Source organism: Melopsittacus undulatus, chromosome 6 (assembly GCF_012275295.1).
Source record: "Melopsittacus undulatus isolate bMelUnd1 chromosome 6, bMelUnd1.mat.Z, whole genome shotgun sequence".
In the NCBI taxonomy this organism is placed as follows: domain Eukaryota; kingdom Metazoa; phylum Chordata; class Aves; order Psittaciformes; family Psittaculidae; genus Melopsittacus; species Melopsittacus undulatus.
The window spans coordinates 47,104,663-47,128,719 of NC_047532.1; the positions used below are offsets into that span (position 1 = coordinate 47,104,663).

The window sequence follows — 24,057 nt, forward strand, 5'->3', positions numbered from 1 at the left end:
CTGGTTTCTCTTTTCTCTCTCACACCTAACACAAGCCCTCTTTGTCCCAGTCCCACTTCACTCCCTTGCACCATTTTTTTCAGGGCTGTACTTGCTCCTCCTGCTGGGCAGAGCCAGAGGGGAGTCCCACCTGGCCTGGAAGAGGCTCACAGGCAGGCAGCAAGGTCCTGCTGCCAGCTCCAGGCAGGGGGTGTTAGGGAGAAGAACTGTATTGCCAGAAGGCACATTTCAGGGAAACTGGCTACTTTGGGAAATATAAAAGCTCTTTTTCTCTACAGATACCAGGAATGATCACTTAGAGGAATAGTCGAGGTCATGGAGAGATTAAATGCTACATGCACAAAACTCCCCATGTGAGTCACTGGTAATTTTCCTTGTCATGAACCCCAGGAAATTGCACAGACTCACCCAGGAGGGGTGTTCTGGGGTATCACCCACCACCAGCCAGCACTGCAAAGGCTGTATATGGCTCCAGGGGTCCATGCCAATCCCTGCAGCATCCCACCTCAAGAAAGGATGCTCCCTAAAGAAGAAATCACATACTCTTGCCAGGCACCTTTGACACCCATTCCTGCAGCCCACTGTGTCGTGATCTGCCCGTTTCAAGGCATGAGACATGGGATGGTGTGTGGCTGCTTGAATTAAATGCCATTTTTCAGTCCTCACCCACTTCATGCTCATCATCTTCAAGGGCTCTCCTCTCAGCATGGCCACGTAATTAAAAAAAATACTTATTTAGGGTGCCACACAGGTGCATCTCATTTTATGCTTTGCATTAATTAAGGGTTTGGGAAGAGCTTTCTTCATGCACCAGGTATTTGAAGAGACTTGTGTGGTTATGAAGAGAGAGTCCTGTTTGCCTGAACCCGCTAAAAGGGGGTGCTCAAGAGGTTTTAAGCAGTGCCTCAATCTGCGATAGGTAAATTTGTATGTTGTTTTGCTGTTGGGGTTTTATGTGTGTGTGTGTTGTTTGTTTGGGTGTTTTATTTTTTTTGCTATCGTCTTTGCATGTCATGCCCACATTGGGCTCTGCTTGGACCATGTAGTAGATGAACTGGGATGCCAGAGAAACAAGGTGGGGGAAGTTGGATCACATTTGATGGCTTTTCTAGTTTGTTTTCCTCTCTCTGAGCACCTACAGGTGTTTGTTTGAAGGTCCCTGATGGTTTTCTGGCAGCAAATGCCTGCACAAGCCCCAGGTTAAAACTCCCTCTCTTTACTATGCTTGGTTGCTGCTTATATCTGGTGGGTACCAAAGGTGGGGCTCGGCTCAAACCCTCCGCTGTGTCCAGAGCTCTCCTGGGCGGGATGGAGCAAGCAGGACGGAAAGTCCCTTTCAGCGGCACCCACGGAGGCGTGTTTTGGGGAGCCAGGTACCCCCGTGGGCTCCCGCTCGGGACGGGCGTTGCGGCCTTTTGTCGCCATCTAGTGGAAACACGCGGCAGTGACCAGGCACCGGCTGACCGGGACGCTTGGGGACAGTCGCTCCCCTTCACCTACAGCCCCAGCGGGGGTGTCCCCCCCGGGCTGGGCTTGCCTGGCTTTTGTGGAACCACATCTGCTTCGCAGCCCAGCTCTCTGCCAGCCGTGGGCAGTGCAGCCGAGCAAGGTGTCCCCAAGTAAATTTCCCTTAACCATGGAGTTACATTAATGCTCCCAAGCTGCAGACATGCTACCAACAAGAGACAGTCATAAAAGCACCTAAAATACATTTACTCCACAAATAGAGCTGTTAAACCTGCCCTTTTGGCCAAATGATTCCTCACTGACGCTGCTCTGCAGACCTCCCTCTGTACCTGCAGAGAAGCAGGGCTGTACTGTGCCGCTAGGACAGTCTTGCAATGTGGTGTCCCCAGAAAAAGGCTGGCCTTGCTGCTGCTCTGGCGTCCTCCTGCACACTGCTAGGGCTGCCCGGAGGTCCTGACCACAGGTGGGATACAAGGAACAGCCCAGCCTAAATCTCAGCACCTGCAGTACCACAGCTACCTTCCTCCCCACAGCACCCCTGGTCCCTTATGGCCACAGGAGCAACTGGCAGGGTTGGGATGCATCTAGACCTGCTCAGCAGTGCATGGGTTAATGCAGCACTGCAGGAAGCATCGGTTCTTGCTCCTCCACACATGGGTGCTGTGCTCCTTCCTGCAAAGGCTGGGTCCTGATACAGCCTCAGAGGTACCATGGCCAAGTACAACCTGCCAGCACTGAGCACACTGCTGAGAGAAGAGATGGAGTGCAATCCATACCAAAGTGTCCCCTGCCAGGGCTGGGAACCAAAGCTGGCCAACTGCCAGTGCAACCCTTTGCTGTTCACACCACTGGCACTATGTTACTACACACATGTGGTGTCCTGGCTGCCAAAACTGCCTCTGGCTGAAGCAACAGTTGTCCTTTTCCCATGGAAAACCAGCCCTCCTGCAGCACAGAGAGAAATGAAGGCCAGCCCCAGCACTGGTTGCAGAGCTGTACAAGCAATGGTAATACAGGATTTTGTTGTACCATGTGCAGGCATTGTAAGGAGGGTGCAATCAACTCTTCAGTTAAAAATTCCTGCCAGGCTTCTACTTCTATCTCCATCACCCTGCATGGCCACAGGGCACCCCAGGTCTGTGATATTGCTCCTAGGCACCTGGGGACAGCTCTTGCAGCATGCAATGGGACATGAGCCATATGTTGCTACTTCACAGGCAGAGTCCACCTGCCAAGGTTTCCCCAGGTGGCATCCTCATCTGCCTGCATATGTGATCAGGGCTAGGATGCTGGCTGTGTTCCTCTGTGCCAGCTCTCTCCCTGTACTGGCTGATGATGGCAGTCTCTCCACATGCTGGCTTACTGCTGGGGAGGCTGACTGATCCCATCACCTTCCCGTGATTGGGTGCCCTCAGCTATGGCTCTGCCTGTCTGGAAACTGCCTTACCTTACCCAGCAGTGGAGAAAGAGGCACTAGGACAGTCTAAGAGCCAGCCACAGTGTGCCGCTTGCTCTCAGTTGGCACAGAGCCATCCAGAGGTGTCCCCTCAAGGCCATCAGGGCCCTGCAGGACTGCATACATTGAGAGTCATTGGTGATTTATATTCTTTAAGGCTCCCTAGAATCTTGTGTTTCCCAAGTTAGGAACTCCCCGCAGGCAGGTCTCAGAAGGGCAAACTGCTATATGTAAGTCGAGCACCCAGGAGCTGGCTGGATGCTCCTGGGATGGAGGTAAGGCAGTGGGGAAACCCCACTAATAGGGGACACTCAAGTCTTTGGGGAACAGGGGCAACGGAACAAGTGCAGGGGCAAGGCAGCACTCAGGCCTGCCAGCAGATCGGGAGGTTAAACAGTGGTGCTGCATTCTGCCCTGGCGTCATCCCTGACTCAACATCATAGCCACTGAGGCAAAATTCCACAGGGGGGAAAGTTGTTGTTTTCTTTCAATGACTAAATACAGAAGCAATCACCAAGAAATCACAGGTTTATTTTTCCCCCATCTTTGGGCCTTTCTTCCCCACCAGCAGCCCATGAAGGGTGGAAGCTGCAAGATGCTCTTGTGCGAGCTGCACAACAAGGTCCTGGGGATGCTTCTTCAAGCTGTCCATGAGGGCTGTTGCCTCCCGAGGGTGGGGGAGGGGATGACAGCGGGAGCAGAAAGGGGTGGCCAAAGCAGCGCTGCACAGGCCCCAGCCCTGTCCCTTAGCCAAGGCCAAAGAACGAGGCAGAGGCGTGCTCAGGAGTTCCACTCCCGGAGCCGAGCTGCTGCAGGACTAGGGTGTGCAGCCAGTCCCGGGGCTGTGCACAGCGACTGCCGCCCGCGCTCCCTGCCCCGGGACACCCGGTATACCCCTACCGGCCCGCGCCTAGCTCCACCACGTGGCCCGAAGACCACCACGTGCTCTCCCACCACCCCGGTCACGCCCACCCACCGCTAAGCCCCGCCGCCCAATCAAGGCGCAGGCGCCGAGCTGCCGCCATCTGTACCGATGGCTCCCGGGCGGCAGCGTGTCCCCCCGCTCTCGGCCCAGACCTCACGCACTCGCTCTCTGCGGCGGCTGTAACGCGCTTTCCCGTTGGCTGATCGCAAAGCGCCACAGATTGGCGGAGGGGTCTTGAGGGACGGGGGCGGTGATTGGCGGTGCGGCGCGCACGGCGATTGGCTGGAGAGGGGGCGGAGGGGGCGTGGCGTGGCGGAGGGCTAGGCAAGCGAGCGGAAGGGGCCTGTGTTCGCTCTTTCGTTTCAGTCCCCGGTCCGGGTCGCCAGCGCTTCGCTGCAGCTCCCGCCGACCGCCCGGGGCCCGCTCCTGTCCTTGCCGGTTCCCGCCGGACGTGATCACTCTTACACTGAGACAACTCGGCCGCCGCCCCTGCGCCGCCAAGCACCGCCGCCATCATGGTGAAGATCACCAAGGTGAGGATGGCGGGCGGGGCCGTGCTCTGCCGCCCGGCGGGAAGCGGGAGGCCTCCGCCATGTCGAGGTGGACGAATAGTGATGGGGAAAGGGGGGCGGAGAAAGAAGCGGGGAGAGGGAGACGGGCCGCTTTCCCGCTGGCGTCTCCGCGGGCCGCGCGACGGTTTCCAGGCCTCCCATCCCTCAGCCTGAAGATGGCGGCGAGGGGAGGGGCCTCGCGCTCCATGGGAGAGGTTTCGAGCTCTGTCCAGTCCTGTTCTCCTCCATGTTACCGCGCGCGGAGGCCCGGTCGCGGGAGGGGGAAACAGCGCAGAAGGGGGGTATGGAGAGGGAGAAGGGGGGTGGGGGCGCGCGCCGCGTGCGAGCGCGCTCAGGCCGAGGAGGGGCGGGGCTACTTCGCCGTGCGGACACGTGGTCCACCGGGACGGTGCAAGCACGTGGGAGCGCGGCCTCCTTCCCCCCCTCCCGTCTTGTCGGAACCCTGCGTCCCCGTTGTCCCCATTACATGCCTCCTCACCGCGGCGGGGCCGTCGGGAGCCGTGGGGGCAGGCGGGACAGCCACGTGGTTGGGACAGTTGTCCGTCGGGGCAGCCCCGGAGTGTAAACGTGGTATTCGGTGCCGGGAGGAGAAACAAATGCCGCCTAAGAGGTCGTTGTTTCTTTCAGACCCCAAAGAATCAGATCAAACAGAAAAAAATGGCTCCTCCCCCGAAAAAGGTCGAAGAAAGCGAGGAAGAGGAGTCCTCAGAGCTAGAGGAAAGCAGCGGAGAAGAGGTGATTAATCTAGAAATGGTGTCAAAAGGATGCACGTGTTACAAAAATGCCATGAGGGTGAAGGGGTGCATAGTGTGTGACACAGAATCGACATGAATGAGCAGTTGGTGTCAGTCAGCTGGATGTGACTAAAGAATAAGCTATATGTCAAAAGAGAAAAGTGATGTTGGAGAAAGTAGCTTTGCTGCCCAGTCTGTACTTCCAGGCTCTGGGAAGTGCTGCTGGGATCTGAAAGCTGTTCTGGGATGGATAAGCAAGTGGGCATTTAATTACCCTAGTAGATAGACAATTGGTAATAATAGGATTGTCACACCTAAGTAATATGCAAGACTAAAAATTTCAAGCTCTTTAATTCTACCAGGGCTATCACTGGTCTTGGTTCAGTACCAGGAAATTTAGAGATACGTTAATGTTCCATAAACAGTCTGTTAAGAGTCATTAAAAAGCTGGTTTTGACCTTTATTAATTCCATAGAATAGGCAGTTATGGTCATTCAGCAGAAACATTTGAGTTTGTTTCTAAATGCTGTAGATTGTGCTTGCTATATATTTGTCTGACAGTGATGTAATAACAGTTTAAAGGGCCAGTGTGAGAATCTTGCACTGATTTGTATTTCAGATGATCCCTCTGAAGAAACCACAAAAAGTAGCAGTAACACCAGCCAAGAAGGCTGCCACCCCTGCAAAGAAGGCTGCAACTCCTGCGAAGAAGGCAGTTACACCTGCCAAAAAGCCTGTGGCTACTCCAGCTAAAAAGGCTGTTGCTCCATTACCAAAAAAAGCTGCTGTCCCAGCCAAGGGAGCAAAAAATGGCAAGAATGCTAAGAAGGATGAGAGTGAGGAGGAAGATGAAGATGAGGAGGAAGATGATGATGAGGAAGATGAGGAAGATGATGAGGAATCTGGTACGTTATTTTTTAAATACTTGTTCATCCTTGCATAAGTTGACTAAAACTGGTCCAGTTGAGTTGCTGAATTTCAGTACTATTAGGATTGAAAGTTTAGCATTAATATGCATGAGAGGGGTTCACTAGTTAAAAGGTGGAAAAGAAGGAAAAGTGGGGAATTGGTGAAGTTTGCAGGAAGGAGAACTGGGCACTCCATGCAGCATTTGAAGCATCTTCTAGTTTTCTGATCATTCTTCCCTGAACTTTGCCAAAATCTTGTGCAAGTACTTTACTAGCAAACTTTGAATGCTGGATCGTATGGGTTAACACTTGTGTTGTTGCAGATGAGGAAGAGGAACCAGCAATGCCTGTGAAGCCTACAGCCAAAAAGCCTGCAGCAGTCCCAGCCAAAAAACCTGCAGTTGTGCCAGTGAAGCAAGAATCTGAAGATGATGATGAGGAGGAGGATGATGAGGAGGAAGAAGATGATGGTATGTGGGATTTTGGAAAACTGACTCGAAGCAAAAAAGGGGAAAGAGCTTTTAAATATGTTGAACTAATAAGCATTTCTAGGGGAGCTAGAGGGGTTGTGTGTAACTTAATTTAGTGGGAGTGATGATGAGTGTTACTCAACTCCTTTCCTGAGAACCTACAAATTTAAGGAAGCACAAAAGATGCTATTTCACTTTGTCTTAGTCTGAGAAGGAGCTTAATCTTGAGTATGTCTGAAATCTTGTACTGAAATTGTTCAGAATCTGAAGATGAAGCCATGGACACAACCCCTGTTCAAGTGAAGAAGCCTACTCCAGCAAAGGCTGCACCAGTGAAGTCCAAGGCAGACTCTGAAGATGAGGAAGATGAAGAGGATGATGAGGAAGATGAGGATGAAGAGGAGGATGAAGAGGATGCTGAGGAGGAAAGTGAGGATGAAAGTGAGTTTAAATGTTTTTTGAGGCTGTAACTCTTAACAAGAACGATGCTTTAGCAACTTTTTTTGTCCTATCATGGTCTTCTGGGCAGAGGAACCGTTGCTGTAGTGACAAGACAAGACCTTATGCATGATGTGTGTACAGATTAATACTTCAGTATCGGTCCAATATAGGAAAAGTTGGTTTGTACTTACCAGTGGTGGTGTTTTTTTCTTATCACAGAACCTGTCAAGGAAGCACCTGGAAAGAGGAAGAAAGAAATGGCCAATAAAAGTGCACCAGAGGCCAAGAAAAAGAAAACAGACGGTAGGTGTTACGGGCTCATCAGATAATGCTTGCTGATGGAGCTGTTACTGGTGGGTGAGGCCTGTAACTGTGAAGTGCTGAGTGGGGCTTTTTTCCAGCACAAGTGATGATAATAAGGGACTTAATACTGAAGTATGATGTCACTTTTGAGCAGAAACTGATGTGCTAAAGGTGTCTGTTTCAGTTCTTCACACAAAAAAAAAATTTTAAAGCCCAACCTGATACATCTTTTCCTTTAAAGGGCCCACTTCAGCATTCTCCATCTTCGTGGGAAATTTGGTCCCCACCAAGGACTATGATGAACTGAAGGCTGGCCTCAAAGAATTCTTCGGGAAGAAGAGTATTGAAGTTTTAGATGTCAGAATTGGTGCTTCCAAGTGAGTTAATCAGTAGAATTTTGGTGCTAATTTCTTATTGGCAGTAATCTGTTTGGAGAGGTATCTCCCTAAAGGAAGAGCTGCCACTTCAGTACAGAGCTGCTTTTCTGCACTGCTGTTAGTTATGTGGGTCAGTTAGCAGTTATTTACTGATGATCTAACTTGACCAGTGGGGACCTCTTCTTGTTCTGTGTTCTCTGCTACTAGAGGTAGATCAGTTTAAATAGTAAGGTTTCTTCTTTCAGGCGATTTGGTTATGTAGATTTTTCATCTGCTGAAGATCTGGATAAAGCTCTCCAACTGAATGGAAAGAAATTAATGGGTTCAGAAGTCAAACTGGAAAAAGCGAAGAGCAAGGAAACTATGAAAGAAAATAAGAAAGGTACAGCCTATAACTCCAAATACCTGTGCACATCAAAGAAAAGTTGTCATCAGGTCGAGCAGGCTTACAGTGTTACTGATGGCCACTGTTCACTCTTTTAAGGCAGATCTTCCTGTTTGGGCTCATCATAAACAGTTCTCAAATGCTGACATATGGCTACTCAAGTTCAAACTGGAATATTTGGAAATGTGATCACTAGAAATACACTGTATGCTGGGGGCGGGGGGCAGTGGCTGGCTGAGAAAGAAGTGTGGCCCTTTCTGATCTTGATGCCTTTAAGAGAAGTACAGTGGCAGCCTAATTTCCATCATAGTTGTTTTTTCAGCTTATGAAAGTGTGAAAGCTTAGAGCGTTTTTTTCTGCTGGGTCAACTCACTGATTCTCACTAAACTGGCAGTGTAAATGAGAAGGGATTTTTTTAGCTGGTAACGTGAAAGTAACCTTTCTTTGCAGAGAGAGATGCCAGAACACTGTTCGTGAAGAATCTACCCTACCGCTTAACTGAAGATGAAATGAGAGAGGTGTTTGAAAATGCACAAGAAATCCGAATAGTAATGAACAAGGAGGGGAACAGCAAAGGGTGTGTAGCTGTTGGGTATTTGATGTTCCTTTGCATTAGGAATATAATTTTTGAAGTATTTTTCTTTGACATCCTTCCTTGCATTTGCAAACTTTAATCATTCCTGGAAGGAGGCATTTGCTTATGTGCTTTTCTGTGCTGCAGGATGGCCTACATTGAGTTTAAAACAGAAGCTGAGGCAAACAAAGCTCTGGAGGAGAAGCAGGGCACAGAGATAGACGGTCGTGCCATGGTTATTGATTTCACTGGTGAGAAGAGCCATCAAGACCATCAGAAAGGTACCTTTCCAAACCAAAAATGTGCATACGCTTAAGGTTTCATTTCACTTGTTTAAGAAGTTTGCTAGAATAGAGCAACTTGAAGCGCTGCAGGAAAACTGTAAGATAGCAGGGAGAAGCCTTTTGCCTGTCTTGTGCTCTGCATTCTGTCTTTGCTGCATGTTTTAGACAGGGGCGGGCAAATAGATGACCAAAACAGTGCCGCACTTTGCCTTGTGCCTCACCTTGAGGTGAGAAGGGGGCAGCAACTACTTTCGTTCTAGAGAGAGGGTCCTGTGACTAGAGACAGAGCTTTCCTCCTCCAAACTCGCATGCTTATAGCACTGAATTTTCTCCATAGGAGGTGGAGAGAGAGAGTCAAAGACCTTAATTGTGAACAACCTCTCATACGCTGCTTCAGAAGAGACTCTCCAAGAACTGTTCAAGAAAGCTTCTTCCATCAAGATGCCACAGACCAACCAGGGCAGGCCAAAAGGGTGTGTTGTGCTGTTCTCTCCTGAATTGTCATTATAAAGTACTTGGCTGTCTGGATCCCTTGTGCTCCCAGGCTGACCTAAATCTTTCTCTCCAAATAGGTACGCATTTGTAGAATTCCCCACCACTGAGGATGCCAAAGAGGCATTGAATTCCTGTAACAACACAGAGATTGAAGGCAGAACAATCAGACTGGAATTCAGTTCACCAGGGTGGCAGAAAGGGAACACAAATGCAAGAGGAGGATTTAATCGTAAGTGTTTGGGTTTGATCTTGAGACAGCTGTGGCAGGAGTGCACCATTCATATGAATGTAGGGCAGCATATCTGGATTGAAAGGCATCAAAAAGTGAGTGTGCTGGATATGATGACTGACTGTCTGAAATGCTGATGAAACTACTGCCGAAGTCCTCTAGATAGTCAAGTGCTGATCCAGCAGCATCTGTTCAGTTAGTGTTCCTGTTGGTGAGATGCAAGCATCTACTTAAAAAAGAAAAAGGAGGGGGAAAAGGGGGGGAATATGTATTTTGACAGTACCAGGTTGGCTGATGGAGATACTTCTGATATCAGGCCCTAACTACAGTCCTGAAAAGTTTTGTAGGACTACTTTAAATGCCTGAGCTGTTCCTTCAAAACCAACCCCTCAGCCTTGCCAGCTGTTGTAGGAGCCTACATTGCAAGCTGGCTGCTATGTTAAGTGGTGGCTACCTTGCTAGGGTTTAGTGATCTCTGAATGTATTCTCTTTCCATAGAACAAAGCAAAACATTGTTTGTCAGAGGCCTTTCGGAGGACACCACAGAGGAGACGCTAAGAGAATCATTTGAAGGTTCTATAAGTGCTAGAATAGTCACAGACAGAGACACAGGATCATCTAAAGGGTATGTTAAAACACCATTGTGGATTAGCTGGGTTGTAGTGAAGTCTCACTTCAACTGGTAACTGCGGTGCAGGGTGATACTCATGCTCATGTGAGTGATTTTTGAAGCTAGTAAGTTGGAGGAAACCAGAAAACAAGCTAGCATATGTCTTTGGGTCTGTTCACAGACTCACTTCTCAATGAGCTCCTTCCTGCCAACAAATCCATGGCAGCCTATGGATTCGCACGAGAAGAATATTAACTGTTCAGTACTGGCAAATTCACAACAGGACTCCATCCGTTGTGATCAGCCACTGCTCTTCCACAAGTAACATTGCTACAGCAGTGCAGGTGTTTGTTTCCGAAGGGGTTGCTATCATGTAGGTGGTGATACAGCTTTCAGAGTTTGATCATCTTACCTTAACCTGTTCCCTAGGTTTGGGTTTGTGGACTTCAGCTCCCCAGAAGATGCCAAAGCAGCTAAAGAAGCCATGGAGGATGGAGAGATAGATGGAAACAAAGTGATCCTTGATTTTGCCAAGCCAAAGGGTGAATTTCAACGGGGTGGCGGATTTGGCGGTGGATTTGGCGGTCGTGGTGGCAGAGGAGGAGGCCGGGGAGGAAGAGGTGGATTTGGTGGCAGAGGTGGTGGCAGAGGATTTGGAGGTAAGAAGAGGCAAACAACTACTTTTCTAAGGGGGCTTGCTCAAAAGTTAAATGGAAGCTGTTGTTGGGCTTGTGGTGTAGTGCCACCAGGGAGTGTATCATGTGAATTTATTTCCTGTCCTGTGTCAAGGTGGGTTGGGCAACCTGTAACTCTGCTTCTTGTCTTAACTTACTTTCTAGGTAGAGGAGGTGGCTTCCGAGGAGGCAGAGGAGGAGGTGGTGGAGAGCACAAGCCACAAGGGAAGAAGATAAAGTTTGAATAAACTTCCCCTTTCCTTTCCCTTCTGCTCTCTGAGACTATCTGAAAGGACTCCGGGGGTTTTTATTCTCCTTTGATCTTGGCGGAGCCTTCGGAGGACATTCCAAGATGGGAAGCAGTACTGTGAGCCGCTTGGAAGATACAGTTTTCATTTCAAGGAAGAGAGAGCAAGCTATTTTGACTGCTTGCTTATTCAAACGAACTTTTTAAAAAAAATGAGCGCTAGATGTGGGAATTTAACCCTTGTCTGTGAGTTGTCTTGAATTTATAATGTTTTACCCATGTACAAAAGGTTTGGATTTTTTTTTCCTATAAACTTCTGTAGCATTTTTGCTGTAAAAATGCAAAATGTTTTATCATTTGTGCTTCAGCACCCTGTCTTGGACAGATTAAAGGACCTAAACTGGTTCGTGTTACTTCTGTGCCGCAAAATGAAACAGGGTTGTGAGAAATACTGTCCTGGATCTCCTCTCTCAAGTTCAGATCATTACCGTCAGAGATGGGACCTTCCTGCCCTGCCTTCTTCGAGCCTGCCTCAGTTCCCAGCAGTGTATGTGTGCAGGGAGGAGTTAGGAGAGAGGAAGGCAATGGCTGAGGAAACTTAGTGGCTGTAACCACTCTTTTCTTTTAACTGCAGATGTATGTAATGTTGCATGCTAGCCAATTACTTTTTTACTTTCTTTTTACATGAGTAAAACAATCTTCTACCAAGGCCCTGCAGCTCAGTCACGCTGATGTGCATTGCCTCTTGTCCTTCATTCTAGATTACTTTTCTTTATCTTGAGTTGTCCTGTTGTAAGAAGCAAATAGATTAAAATACGGGTTTGGGCGGTATTAACCCTTGCAACCCTTGGTGCGAGTGCTAGTCATCACTAGAGTGGGGTTGAAGGTGCTGGGTCCTGGCCCACTCCTGCCAGCATGTTACTGGCCATTGTTTTTCAGCCAGGCAGTTGGCTGGTGTCCTGCAATGGTGGCTGTTTGGAGCAGTGCTGCTCTTGGGTATTGAATCCCCAAGGGGCACAGAAGGTCTGGGGCAGCTGGTGTTGTGGCTGCAGGATTTGGGTAGTTGTCAGCTGAACCCTGCCTTGGGCACAGGGACTTGCCTGTGCCCTGCCCGAGGCTTGTGTTTGCAGGTGGGTACTGAGCTTGAGCTCCAGCCCTGTCGGGCACCTTCGCTCCCTTTGTGTACTGTAGCAACACTGGGAACTTCATGCCATGGGAAATCCTGGAAAGCCCTGCAGTGCTCATCGGCTGGTCTGTTTCTCCGTATGGATTCCCAAGACAACCCACGGAGGTGAAAGGGTTTCTCTAAGGACAGTGTTGAACGAGTGGCGGTATTACTTTCAGCTTGCGGTTTCCGCTCCTCCTGAGGCCTGAGGAGAGGTCTGTGTTTCCCGTTCCTTCAGCTGCTTTCCCGCCGGTTGGGCATCAGCCATTTTAGAGCCGCCACCCGGGACCCGGCGGCAAATGGTCGGAAGCCGGCGGCAGGGGCGGCCACCAGGGGGCAGCACCTGCCCGCGCTGGAGCTGGGGCCGCGGCTACTCCGGGATGCTCAGCGCCGTCCCAGCGCCATCCCCGCGCGGCCGGGCAGGGCCCCGACCGCACCTCACCCACGTTGAGCGAACGGCGCGGGGGCCTTCCCGCTCCTGTGGGAGGCGGTCAGCAAACTGGTCTGGGGCTGCCGAGCCCTGCCCACCCCTGTGTCCCTGCCCTAACTCGTCTCTTGGCCTGCATTCGACCTCAGCCCCACTTTCACATCAGAACCTGGACCCTGCAGGCACTGGGGGACCTTGGATCCCTGTGAAGGAGTCCTGGAGTGGGAGGACACAGCTGGAGAGGAAAAGGGTGAGAGCATCCACAAGTGCATCCATTTAGCATTTTGCCTTTTGTCCCCACATGGGATTTTTTGTGCCATTGGGAAGCTGGCCCTGGTGGTTGGTGGCCCAGCCTGCCAAGTGCAAAATGTCCTGGTGGCCTTTGCTGGCTTCTCCACTCTCCATCACCTTGTTGAGCCCTGGAAACTAAACCCTCAGGTCCCCAACACTGAGGTGAGACCCACAGGATCACCTATGGCTTTCCTCCTCTTGACCCCAGCCAGGCTCAAACCTGTTGAGAGCTTGACACTGCAGTTGTGTCTCACTCTGCTCTGGGATCACCATGCTGACCCATGATGACATGTATCCCATTATGCTACAGCCAGGGCATGTGTCACCCTTTGATAGTGCTTTGGTTCAGGGAAAAACAGTGAGTAAGGTCCTGCCATGGAGGGGGTGATAGGGACAGCATGGTGTCGATCTCCTTCAGGGTGAGCAGAGGGTGACAGACAAACCTGGCAAAGCAGCTCTTCCCATGGAGGGTGATGTAAGAAGTTCCTCACTGCAGAGTGCCAGGATGATAAAGTTTACCTAGGTTTGAAATGCAGCTGGAGGGTTCATGGAAGAGAGAAAATATCTACCAGCCCTTGTTAAACACCATACCAAGTTCCACAAGGAAGCTGTGCCAAGCTGGAACAGGGCAGCCACAGCCCCCAGATCCCACTCCAAGCAGTGGTTTTGCCACTGTAGTCCATTACCAAGATTTGTTCCCAACCAGCCAAGCTGTTTGGTCAGCAGAACCCCACTAGCAATGACACAAGGCAAGGGCTTGGGGATGTTTTTTCCCTTCTCTTTTAACCTTTATTTAGAAACTACATTATTCACCAAAGTCTACAAGGTTTCTCTGTACAGGTCCCACCAGGTGAAGAGCAACACTGAGAGATTTCTGCAGGCAGTCCTGGCTCCTTGTATGCATTGCTACAGAGACCAAGAGCTATCCCTGCACATAGGATAAATATATAGCCCAATGTACTGTACCTGACATAAATTACTGAGTCAATTTGAAAGTATTTCTGAACTCACTCCTGTTGGAAGGAAGGAGGGATGGAAAAGCGAAGGGCACTTGCCCCAGGGACATGGTGCTGCTTGGTGCATCATAAATCACAGTATCACTGCCAGCCCCAGTACCCACAGTTGAGCCCTGGCAGCAACAGGCTCTTTCTCAAATTTGCATCTCATCTGAGCAGATGAGGGACATTTGCTGAGAAGTGGCATAGTTTGGCATGAAGGTGCCTTTTTGGCTGGTTTATGCCCCTTTTTTGTTTGTTTTCAGACCTCGGGAACGTACAGACTTGGGATAAATGAAACAGGCCCATTTCCAAAGCACATTTAGGAGAGAAAAAAAAAGGCACTGCACAGGGGGATGTTTGAGGTAGTCTAAATTTTTTCCTTTCAATATCTGGCACCAGGGAGGGAGAGAGAGCGAGTGCACATGTGTCCATGTTTTGCTGTGTGCGCTCAGGGCCATGGCTCTGTGTGCCCCCCCCATGGCATGCAGGGACATCTGTGCGTGCAAGTCATAAGCATGGTGACATCCGCGTGTGCAGAGCCTGTGCCCAGAGCTGGCACAGCAGCACCCAGGCACACTTGTGGCTTTGCACATGTCTGTGTCTTTGCTCACACCTGCAGTTGGTGGCTGGAGAGCATCCATGGCCCCTGTGTGGCCAAGTGTCCCTCTGTGTTGGGGGGGTTTCCACCACAGCAGGTGGCTTGCGGCTCCTCTTGACAGCTCCAGTGGCCCTTTCAGCCCAAAGAAAAAGGGCCATGTCTTGTGATACCACTCCATCATGCTCCTGGGCCTCATCCTTCAGAACAAACACTGCAACACCTCTGAGATTAGCAGCTGTGGGGCAAAACACCAGCCCCCTTTCACCTTATGCCCTTGAACCCCTCTCCACATTCCAGGGCAGGACCGATGCTCTCCAACCTGCCCTGGAGCACACAGCTTCCTGTAAAACCAGGGCTGAGGCCAAGCAGCCACACATGGGGTCTTTGAGGGCTGTCATCCCTGTCTGAGGCAACCCCACCAGGACAGCCCTGCTGCAAGGAGAGGGTCTCCCTGCAGCAAGTCCCCAGGATGCCTGCACCCAAGCTGGGGTACCAGGTGAGATAAGCCCCTGTGCTGCTGCAGCTCGGGCTATGTTTGTCTGCCACTACCTTGGCCAGGGTCAAGGGCAGCCTGCCTTGTCCCTTTCCTGCCAGGAGGAACAAATCCCTGAGGAATTTCGGCTGGGTACATTCCTCCAGAGTGCACGAACAGCAAGGCCAGCAGAGAGGCTAGGGAGCAGAGCACAGCCCAGTCTGGTGCTGGGAGCCAGCATCATGTGGGACCCTCTACTGAGGACAAAGATCCCAATCCCCTGACCACCTGGCTGAAACCCTAATGGGGGCTCAGGGCTGGTGAGGTCCAGCCTCAGGGGAGAGCCCCTTTTTGCAGCTGCATAGTGGGGACACAAGAGAGGACTTCAGCAGGAGGGAACCCAATGGTCACAGGGTCAGTGTCACTAAAACCTTGCATGGAGGAGTAATTTGAGATAATAAATAAAATCCCCTTGACTTTTGAGCCATAGGGGGCTCACGCACTTGTAAACCACTCAACTCCCTTGGAGCAGCTTCCCTGGATAGCCAGACCCTGAACGTCTCCAAAAAATACCTGTGCTACATCCCTCCCTTCCTCCCCCCATCCCACAGTGCATCATGCTCCAGTGGAGGGGGTACCTAAACCAGAGCAAAAACCCCTCTGCCCTTTCCCTCTCTCAACTTTGTGCTAGATTTGTCGTGTTGTTTTTTTTATCTCTTCTTTTTCAGTAACCCCCAACCCAGCTGGAGATAAGTGAACCACATTCCAGTACAGGAGCAAACAGTATTGCAAACCCTGCCTGCGAGTGCAGTGTCTCTGCCCTCCTTGCCCAAGAAGGAGATGTCCCTGAAGGATTTGTGTGCCACCAGAAGACATTCTCCCCATTTCAGAGCAGGGATCAGATGTCCCAGACTTCCAGTCCCAGCTCTCCAGAGAGACTGAGCTAAAGGACATTGAGTTTTCTTGAACATGTCAAGTTACTGTGGACCAAGTCCCACATTTGGAGCAACTCTGGAGGCAGCAGTTTATGAACCACCAGCACGCTCCGGAAAAAACATGGCTCCTTGTTCATCTTGCTGTTCTTGTTCTTCACAATGCCAAAAGTTTTGAAGCCCTCATGCCCAACAGGTGCTACATTAAGGACTTCCAAGCACATCCCTAGGAAGACATCGTCGATGGGGTACAGCTCCAGCGTCTCTGAGGTTTTGTGTAGCCTCTTGGCCAGGGGTCCATCCATGATGAAGCCCCCACCTCCTACATAGGGTGGGTAGTTGCTTTTGTTGTAGAGGGCGCTGGGGATGTAGTACTTGTTCTCCTTCTTCCGAATAGGCTTGGCCTTGTAGAGGACATCCCCCACGAAGAGGTCCTCTCCCTCTTTCTTGTCCTCCAGGAACTCCAGGATGTTGCTGGGATTCACAAACACATCATCGTCACCTTTGAAGATGAAGCGAACATTGTCACAGTAGATGTTCAGCCACTTCAGAAAATGGACCTCTTTGAGGGTGAGGTTGAAAAAGGTGTCCAGGAAATCCCACTGCAAGATGTCCCCATAGATGAGGTTCTCATAATCCAGCAGTTTCTGGTAGTTGGCTCTCTCCTCCTCCTTGGAGGCCGTGCCCAGCAAGAACAGTGTCCTGATCCTCTTGCCATCCACGTCCTTCTCCTGTCCCCAGGTTCTGCGGATGGCCTCGCGGCGGTCATGCTGCGTGATAATAGACTTGACCACAATGAGCAGGTAGACATCCCCACTGCATTTTTCAGGGTGGTTGATCAGCATGGGAAAGTAGCGGCAATGCCGATAGAGCAGGAACTGCTGGAAGTTGGGCTCCAGCCCTTTGAACCAGTCCACCTTGCTTAAGTTCTGATTGGCTGAGCAGTTGGTAGTGGTGACATCCCAGGATTTTGCTTGCTCTGCAGTTATGCTCTCCTCCTTCCCAGGAGCTTTCTCCTTGCTGTTCCAGAAAGTGCTGGTGATGGAGAAGGCGTTGTCTCTCTTCTGCGTTTTAAGGGGCTCCAGCAGGGGCAGGTCTTTCTGCTGCTGGCCCTGCGTGAAATGGCTGGGTGCCATTCCCCGCTGCAGCACTGTCACTGTGATCACCAGCAAGAAGGAGAGGCAAATGGTTTTGTAGATGGTCTTCTTCCTAAAGGGACAAGACAGGGGGATTATGGAGAGGAAACTGCAGGCTGCAAGAGGCCTGTCTGCAAAAGCACTTCCTGGAGAGGTCATGGGATGCTCATAATCTGTGTCCCATCACCCTCTGACAGGCAGCAGTCTTGTGGGAAGAGCTGCAGGACACTTCCATGTGTGCTTTTCCCACCTGCATCCTGCTTGTGGGGCAGCTCTGGAGGACTGCAGGGACAGGCACAAGGCAAATGGCAGGTGGCTGCAGTGTCGTCTGGTAACCCTACAACTGCACAAAGAACTGGGAAGGATTCATGGGAAAGAAGTAAATGGGTTGAGAGAGAGAGAGAAGACAGGCTGAGAGCTTCAGCAAAGCAGCCATTTCGGAGGAAAGGCCCAAGGGAAACCCCTGTTTCAGCCATCTGGAAACTGCAGTTTAGTACAGAAGGGATTTATCGTATCTCCAAAACACAGACATACTGCCTGTGGCCCTAGACTGGCATCACAAGTTACACAACACTGGGGAACCAGAGCAGGGAAGACTACAGGAGTCGACATGAAACACACGTTGCAGTTTCATTTCAAAATGGTAGATCAGGAGCTAAAAAAATGCCATTTGAGACAAATTTAAAAGTTCAGTGTGGAAAAGACATTCCTGACCCTGCAACCACCTCGGGATCCAGCATTTCTGGGGGTACTGTTGGATATTCTGGCCATCTTTCAGGACCCATTACTTCACTTCGCAGTGATAATAAGGAGCAGTGGACACTGCAGTTTTGGGGGCAGATTTCTCAGCCTGCAGCAAACCAGGTATCTGCATGTGCAGGATGTGCGGGGGAGTAGGGATGGTAAATCAGACTTGCGGGACCAGGCTGCTTCTCTCAACTGCTGCAGACCCATCTATCACCTAGGGAAGCTGCTGGCTCAGGGGGCAGACCCTGAAGCTCACCAGGGGCTTGAGCAGGATCATCCTGTGGTCTTTGAGACAGTGGGAATGCTGCACTCAGGGATTACTAATGCATCAGATACCACCCCCCCCCTCCCCCCCCCCCCGCTCCCAACCTGCTTTTCACTCGCTCTGCTGCTGTGGAGGAGACAAAATGCTTGTTCCATCCTTCTGCACTGTGCTACCCTGCAGTGCCCTGCTCCCCTCCACAGCTGGCATATCTGCACCCATTTCTTCCTGCTGCAACTGAGCTCCATATGCCCACTGGGGTCCTGATGGCTTCCCAAGGGCAGCCTCATCTCTGGCTGCTCCTACGTGGACAAGACACAAGGTGCTTAGCAGTCCCTAGAGCGCCTTTCGTGGGTGAAAGGGACATCAGCCTGGAAGTCAAAGGAGACACATGTGGCACCAGCCACCTGGCTTCCCTGTGCCTGTCCTCTTGGTGACAGAAGCATGTCCCAGCCCTGGTGCCCTGTTAGGAGCCAGAAAGATCCAAGATCGTCTCTACTAGGCAGATGGCACCTTCATTTGGGATAGTCCAGGGAAGGAGCTTGGAGCTGAAATCTGAAACATTTAGCCAGTGTAATTTCCAGGTAGCCAGAAAAAAAAAAAAAACAAAAACAAACCAAGCATTGAAACGTTCTTGGCGCTGGGGACTGGATTGTAATCTGCTGGGACACTGGGAAGCTGCTGGGGTTTTGGGACACAGGCTGCCCCAAATCACCTGCTTTATGGGACACCCCATATGTAGTCCCAGGGCTTCCCATGGCAGATGACAGCACTGCTCCTGGAGACTCTGGCCACCCTGAAATGCAGGAGCCCCAACTGGGAGCTGGGAGAACCAGGAGCTTTTGGGGGCTCCTGTTTCTGTCTTCACCCTCATTTACATGTGAAAGCTGTGATCACTAGTGTGGACTGAGAGAACAAGCATGGAAATAAGTAATTACGAGTAAATGGATAGATATTCCCCATCCGGTTTTATATGTGGCCACTCATCTGAGACTGATGAGGGAGCAGTTCTGATTAGATCTCACCATTCCCTTAACCCTCTCCAGCCCTGACCAAACAGCTCTGAGCTTATTCTTAGAAACCCTTCTGTCCCAATCGAACTGTAACCCTGCATAGCCAAGCAATGTTTGAAACTTCAGAATAATAGCAGAAATAACCCCAGTCACCCCAGCAGCACCTATCCCATCCTGACACCCCACCCCATCCCAACCCATCCTATCCTTACACAACCTCCTGCCCCAAGGACAACCCGTGATGGGGTACCCAGCCCGAAGGACAGCCAGTGTTTCCCTACAAGCCATGGGCAGGGAATTACTGATATAATTAAAAAGAATTTACATAGGTAGGGCTGCTGCTCACTCACACCCTTGGCAGGCGCTGCCTGACAGAGCCAGGAGCTGCATGGAGCCACTCACCCCATCACCTTCCTTGGGCCACTGCTTTTTATTTCAGCCAGGCAGAAAACACTGCCCTGGGGCTGAGGGGAGAGCTCTGTCTTTCTGTAAGAGGTGGAAGGCTGGGGTAGCCTGGGTACACCTGGGTGTATCAGTGAGGTGTTGCACAACAGCACAGAAACTTCCTTCAGCAGACACCATTTCCCAGTTCTCACCGGTTCAACATGCAATTTTTGCTCTGTTATAAAAACCTGTTTAGGATTTTTCTTATAGGTCTGACTCTGGAAACCACAGAGGCACCACTGGGTCCAACAGGAACCAGGAACCCAGCGGCTGCCTTCTCCTCCCAGAAACCCCATCCCTGCCCTGGCAAGAAAGTGATGAGGACTGAGGGGACCCTGAGCCACAACTGCAGGTGGATTTGAGAGGCAAAAGATGTATGAATCTTTTCTGATCTCGAGTATTTCTTTTTTGTGATGTCCTCAGCTGTGAAGTACTTTAGGAGGGAGAAATCATGTCGTGCTCTCCAGAGACCCCAGGAACCCACTGCTTTGCAGGAGGTGAGGGTGAGGGAAGTGCTTAAGGTTTGCTGCTATCTGAGAAATCACCCTGCTGAGCCCCAGCCCCTCCTCTGGGCACAGCCCTGGCAGTGTCCTCAAGATCCCAGGATACAGGGCGCTGCAGAGCCCAAGGTCGCAGCAACCCGTGCCCATCCCGGCTTGGCTCCTACCAGTGCCAGTCGGGACTAGCTGCTCCAACCGCCGGTGTCAGTGCCATCAAGAGAGCTTTGAAAGGGTCCCAACCTGCTCCTCCTCTTCCTTTTCTCCACCAGGAAAAGCTCAAAAGCCTCCCTATGAGACAGCCAGGCCACTGCTGGCTGAGCCCCGGCAGTTAAACATAAACCCCCAAATTAGAGGTGGGCAGGCAGTTTCCCTTTCAGGTGGTGATGCTTTAGAGCAGCGAGGCCCCAGGAGACTGGGGCTCTCCATCCCCAGAGAGGCACACAGCGGCTTTTGATCCGCATGAAAACCTCTCTGATCAGCTAGGGCTATCTATTTATTTGGATTTTTCTGGCCTCTCAATTAGACCCAGTCACTGAGCCGGCAGAGGCACTGCCAACATAGAGCCCTTTCTGTTGGTAGTGCCCAGGGCTGGGGAGAAGCGATCTTGTCTAGAAGCAGATCCTGGGCAGAAAGCACCCAAATGTCTCCAAAAGCAGCTGGGTGCAAGCGCCAAGTGGGGCCCCAGCTCACGGCGGTTCTCCCCAATCCCGGGGTACCCAGGGATTATAAAACATGTCTGGTTTAAAGTATGAAAGATATCTGGTTTAAAGTAAAACCAGTAACGGTAGAAAGAGCGGGCTGGGGAAGAGGCAAGAGCCAAACCACTGGATGATTCCTCCCGCCGTGGGAATCTGTCCCCAGTCTGCAGGTCTGGGTGTCCGCAGGGCCCCTCTCTCCCTGGGCACGCCACGCAAACCAGCGCTTTGCAGAGAAAGGCTAGGAAAGGCATCCCGGGGAAGGGGGGAACTGACTGCCTGCGCCTGCCCGATGCCCCCTCCCCGGCTCCCGCCGGAGCTCCGGTGCGCCGGGATGGTACGAGGTTTGCGCCAGGACCGGACACCCCAGAAAGCCTTTCCCGGTATACCCCGGTCAGGAGGGTAACACGGGGGGACGGGATCCCCTCCTCGGAGCTCTCTGAAGAGCCGAGCGGGATGGGGGGGCGTCCATCCTGCGACGGGGACAGACGGACAGGGGACAAACGGCAGACGCGTCCTTTACCCGTTCCCATGAGCATCCTCCTCACCAAAGCTGCCCCTTCCCCTCCAGCCGCCCCTGCGACACCCTGGGGAAGGGACCCGGTGGGAACGTGACCTCGCAGTCCCCAGGCTTCGAGTAGGACACAGCGCCGGGGCGGAGGACGGCAGCATGGACCACAGGGTTCCAGACAGTGCCGGAGCGGGGCTCGGGCTCCCCGTAGTCACTCACCACTGGAACATGCTGGGGGTGGGACGGGGCGGCCGCTGCGCTGCTGGCCGGGACTGCCCGCGGTCCGGGCGCTTCTCTCTGTCCTCTTCCTCTTCCTCCTCCCCTTTTCTTCTCTTCCCCCCTCCCCTACTTTTTCACTTTTCCCTCCCCTCCCTCTCCGAGGTGGAGCCAAGAGGGATGGCAGAGCAGGTAGGTTAACTCTTGCCCTGCCCCTCCGTCACCCCCAGCCTCCTCAGCAGTCAGAGCTGCCATGGGAAGGGGTTTAAAGGCGACACCCCACGATTCCCCCTGGAAACCCTTCCCGCTGCTGGTGGGACACCCATCAGGAGCTGGGAGCTCAGGGTGGGGAATGTCCAATCCCGGCACCCTGCAGGGTCTTCTGCAGCCCGGGCATAGTGTTCTCTCTGGGGTGCTTATTCCTGCCCCACAGCCGTAAATTGCAAAAGATCCCAGCTATGGGAAGGGGATCTCAGTGGTCACCAGGAGAGGTGCTTTTGGCAGCTGGGATTTGATCTCTGGAAAATGAATGTGTGTCTTTTCCGTTCCCCCCTGCTTCTCCTAACACAGGCAGGTTACTTTGGGATGAATCCCAAAAGGGAGCTGAGGCCCAAGCGCAGTTTCTCTGAGATCCCAGCTTTGCCTCTATACAAAGCATGGTTGGGGATCCCTAGAGCAATGGAACCCCACATCTCCTGGGACCCACTTCTTACCCAGGATCCTCACCTCTCCTTGGACACCCATCTCTCCACCAACTCCATTTCTCCCAGGACCCACATCTCACTCAAGATCCACACCTTGTCAGGGAACAACATTCTGCCAGGGCTCCCACCTCGCTGGGCACCCATGCTCCCTCCAGGACCCACACATCTGCTGGGCCCACACTGCACCTGGGAGGACAGAGAGTCAAGATGAAGTATTGATACAGCAGGAAGATGCCTGCTTGGCATGCCAGGACCTGTCTCATGGGTCAGATTCCACCAGCACCACAGACAGGTGATGTGTCCTTCACACTCCTCTTTCAGGCCTGATTTGAAGCAGTGTTTCACCAGCTACTGCAGCCATAGCAACATGGGACATCTGATTGCCCATTGAGAAGCTGAGATCAGACCTTCCTTTCCTATTAAGTGTAGTATTTCAGTTGAGGGTCTTTTCCAGCCATGAAAATAAGTCTCCATCGTTTCTGTAATTTCTCCCTTTTTGCCATCTTCCCATCCCCACCAGCCACCCATGTCAACCATGAAGCCAGGCTGGGAAGACTCCAGGAAATCCTTTGGATATTTCCTTTCCTGGCCAGCAGAGATATCCCAGTCCCTTTCCCTGCAACCCCTCTGCATTTTACACTAGTCAGGCTCTTCCACAGTTCTCACAACCCCTGGGACACACTGTGCTTGTCCTGGCAAAGGCACTTCTGTTCCAAGGCTGAACACACAGTGAAACCCACACAACCTTCGGTACTCAAGCAGCATTTGGTCCTGCTCCAAGAAAACCCCAAGTGCAGCCCAGTTTGGGGAGGAAAGTTGCATAGCTTTCTCCAGACCTGCTTCTCAATCCTTATCTCAGATTATCACTTTCCCAGGTGGCCTGCAGCTCTGTGTCCTGGGGGCTGTGAAGGCTCCCCAGAAAACACTGCCCAAACAGGCTGCACCAGCTCTGCAGCACCCCACAACCTTGTCACCACTAAAGGTCCCTACACACCTTCCCTGATTTCTTTGTAGTCTGTTCCTGTTGCCCACGGGGAAGTCTGTATCTGCTGAACTCATGGCCACAAGAAAACCGTGGCTGTGAGAGACACAGAGAAAGGCTGCCAGGGCTATGCTGAAAAGCCGTCACACTGATATCTGCTTGACAAGAGTGGGATGTGAAAGGGACATGTCTAATCCCTGTAACACAGGGGTTGTAGGTGCACACTGGCCCATGGCTGGGAACTCACCCCACTCTGCAAAGAGGGCCTCCTTGTGGAGGGGGACTGCGTTGAAGAACCTCCCCTTCACAGTCACAAAGGAATGGGAAGCGAAGAACCAAAAGCACAGGTACCATCACCTCCTTGCAACATGCCCTGGAACCATGATGGGGACAGTGATGGCAGCAGCATCCCCACCATGGGGAGCACAGACTGGAGCACATGCTGCAGCTGCAGGGGACACCCAGATGCTGTTGGTGTACGACAGGCTCCTAGGGCTCTCTGATCCCCCAGCATCAGCACGTACAGCCAGTAAAGCCAGCACCAGCCATGGTGCAGTGTGCCTGATGAGCCCTGCTCTCTCTGCAGCAGAGCCACTTCCATGCCTGGTGCAGGGCTCATGACAGCCTGTGGCAGGGAGTTCTGATAGCCATGCTCCCAGGTTCCTGCCTTTCTGACGGCTGATTCCCTGCAGGAAAGTGGCCTGAGCATGAGGACTTCCCGGATGCTCCCGTGCTGATGCACAGGGTTTCAGCAGGCCCTGCTCCCACCTCCCTCTGTGTGGAGAGATGCACGTCCCACTGAGTGAGAGCACT

General features: G+C 51.8%; 2 protein-coding genes and 3 non-coding genes across 5 annotated transcripts; 4 read left to right on the forward strand and 1 right to left on the reverse strand.

The window, feature by feature from the left end:
* The first annotated feature begins 4,159 nt into the window (after positions 1-4,159).
* Positions 4,160-11,883, forward strand: NCL (nucleolin). The gene is made up of 15 exons (XM_031043010.2): positions 4,160-4,381; positions 5,048-5,155; positions 5,774-6,059; positions 6,386-6,532; positions 6,794-6,973; positions 7,193-7,276; positions 7,518-7,653; positions 7,899-8,035; positions 8,489-8,615; positions 8,760-8,893; positions 9,234-9,369; positions 9,469-9,620; positions 10,119-10,245; positions 10,660-10,889; positions 11,070-11,883. The coding sequence occupies exons 1-15, from the start codon at positions 4,364-4,366 to the stop codon at positions 11,150-11,152; spliced, it is 2,085 nt and encodes a 694-aa protein (XP_030898870.2). The 5' UTR covers positions 4,160-4,363; the 3' UTR covers positions 11,153-11,883.
* On the forward strand, positions 7,373-7,442 carry LOC115945367 (small nucleolar RNA SNORD82). Its single transcript, XR_004079729.1, has one exon. It is a non-coding gene; the product is annotated as a small nucleolar RNA SNORD82 (small nucleolar RNA).
* Positions 9,726-9,802, forward strand: LOC115945368 (small nucleolar RNA SNORD20). The gene has a single exon (XR_004079730.1). It is a non-coding gene; the product is annotated as a small nucleolar RNA SNORD20 (small nucleolar RNA).
* Positions 10,415-10,553, forward strand: LOC115945366 (small nucleolar RNA SNORA75). The gene has a single exon (XR_004079728.1). It is a non-coding gene; the product is annotated as a small nucleolar RNA SNORA75 (small nucleolar RNA).
* A 1,915-nt stretch (positions 11,884-13,798) lies between the features above and the next one.
* On the reverse strand, positions 13,799-21,636 carry B3GNT7 (UDP-GlcNAc:betaGal beta-1,3-N-acetylglucosaminyltransferase 7). Its single transcript, XM_005142305.3, has 2 exons — positions 21,562-21,636; positions 13,799-17,243 (listed from the first exon to the last, which is right to left on the reverse strand). Exons 1-2 carry the CDS (start codon positions 21,570-21,572, stop codon positions 16,046-16,048), a joined length of 1,209 nt encoding a protein of 402 aa, XP_005142362.1. The 5' UTR covers positions 21,573-21,636; the 3' UTR covers positions 13,799-16,045.
* Positions 21,637-24,057: the final 2,421 nt, after the last annotated feature.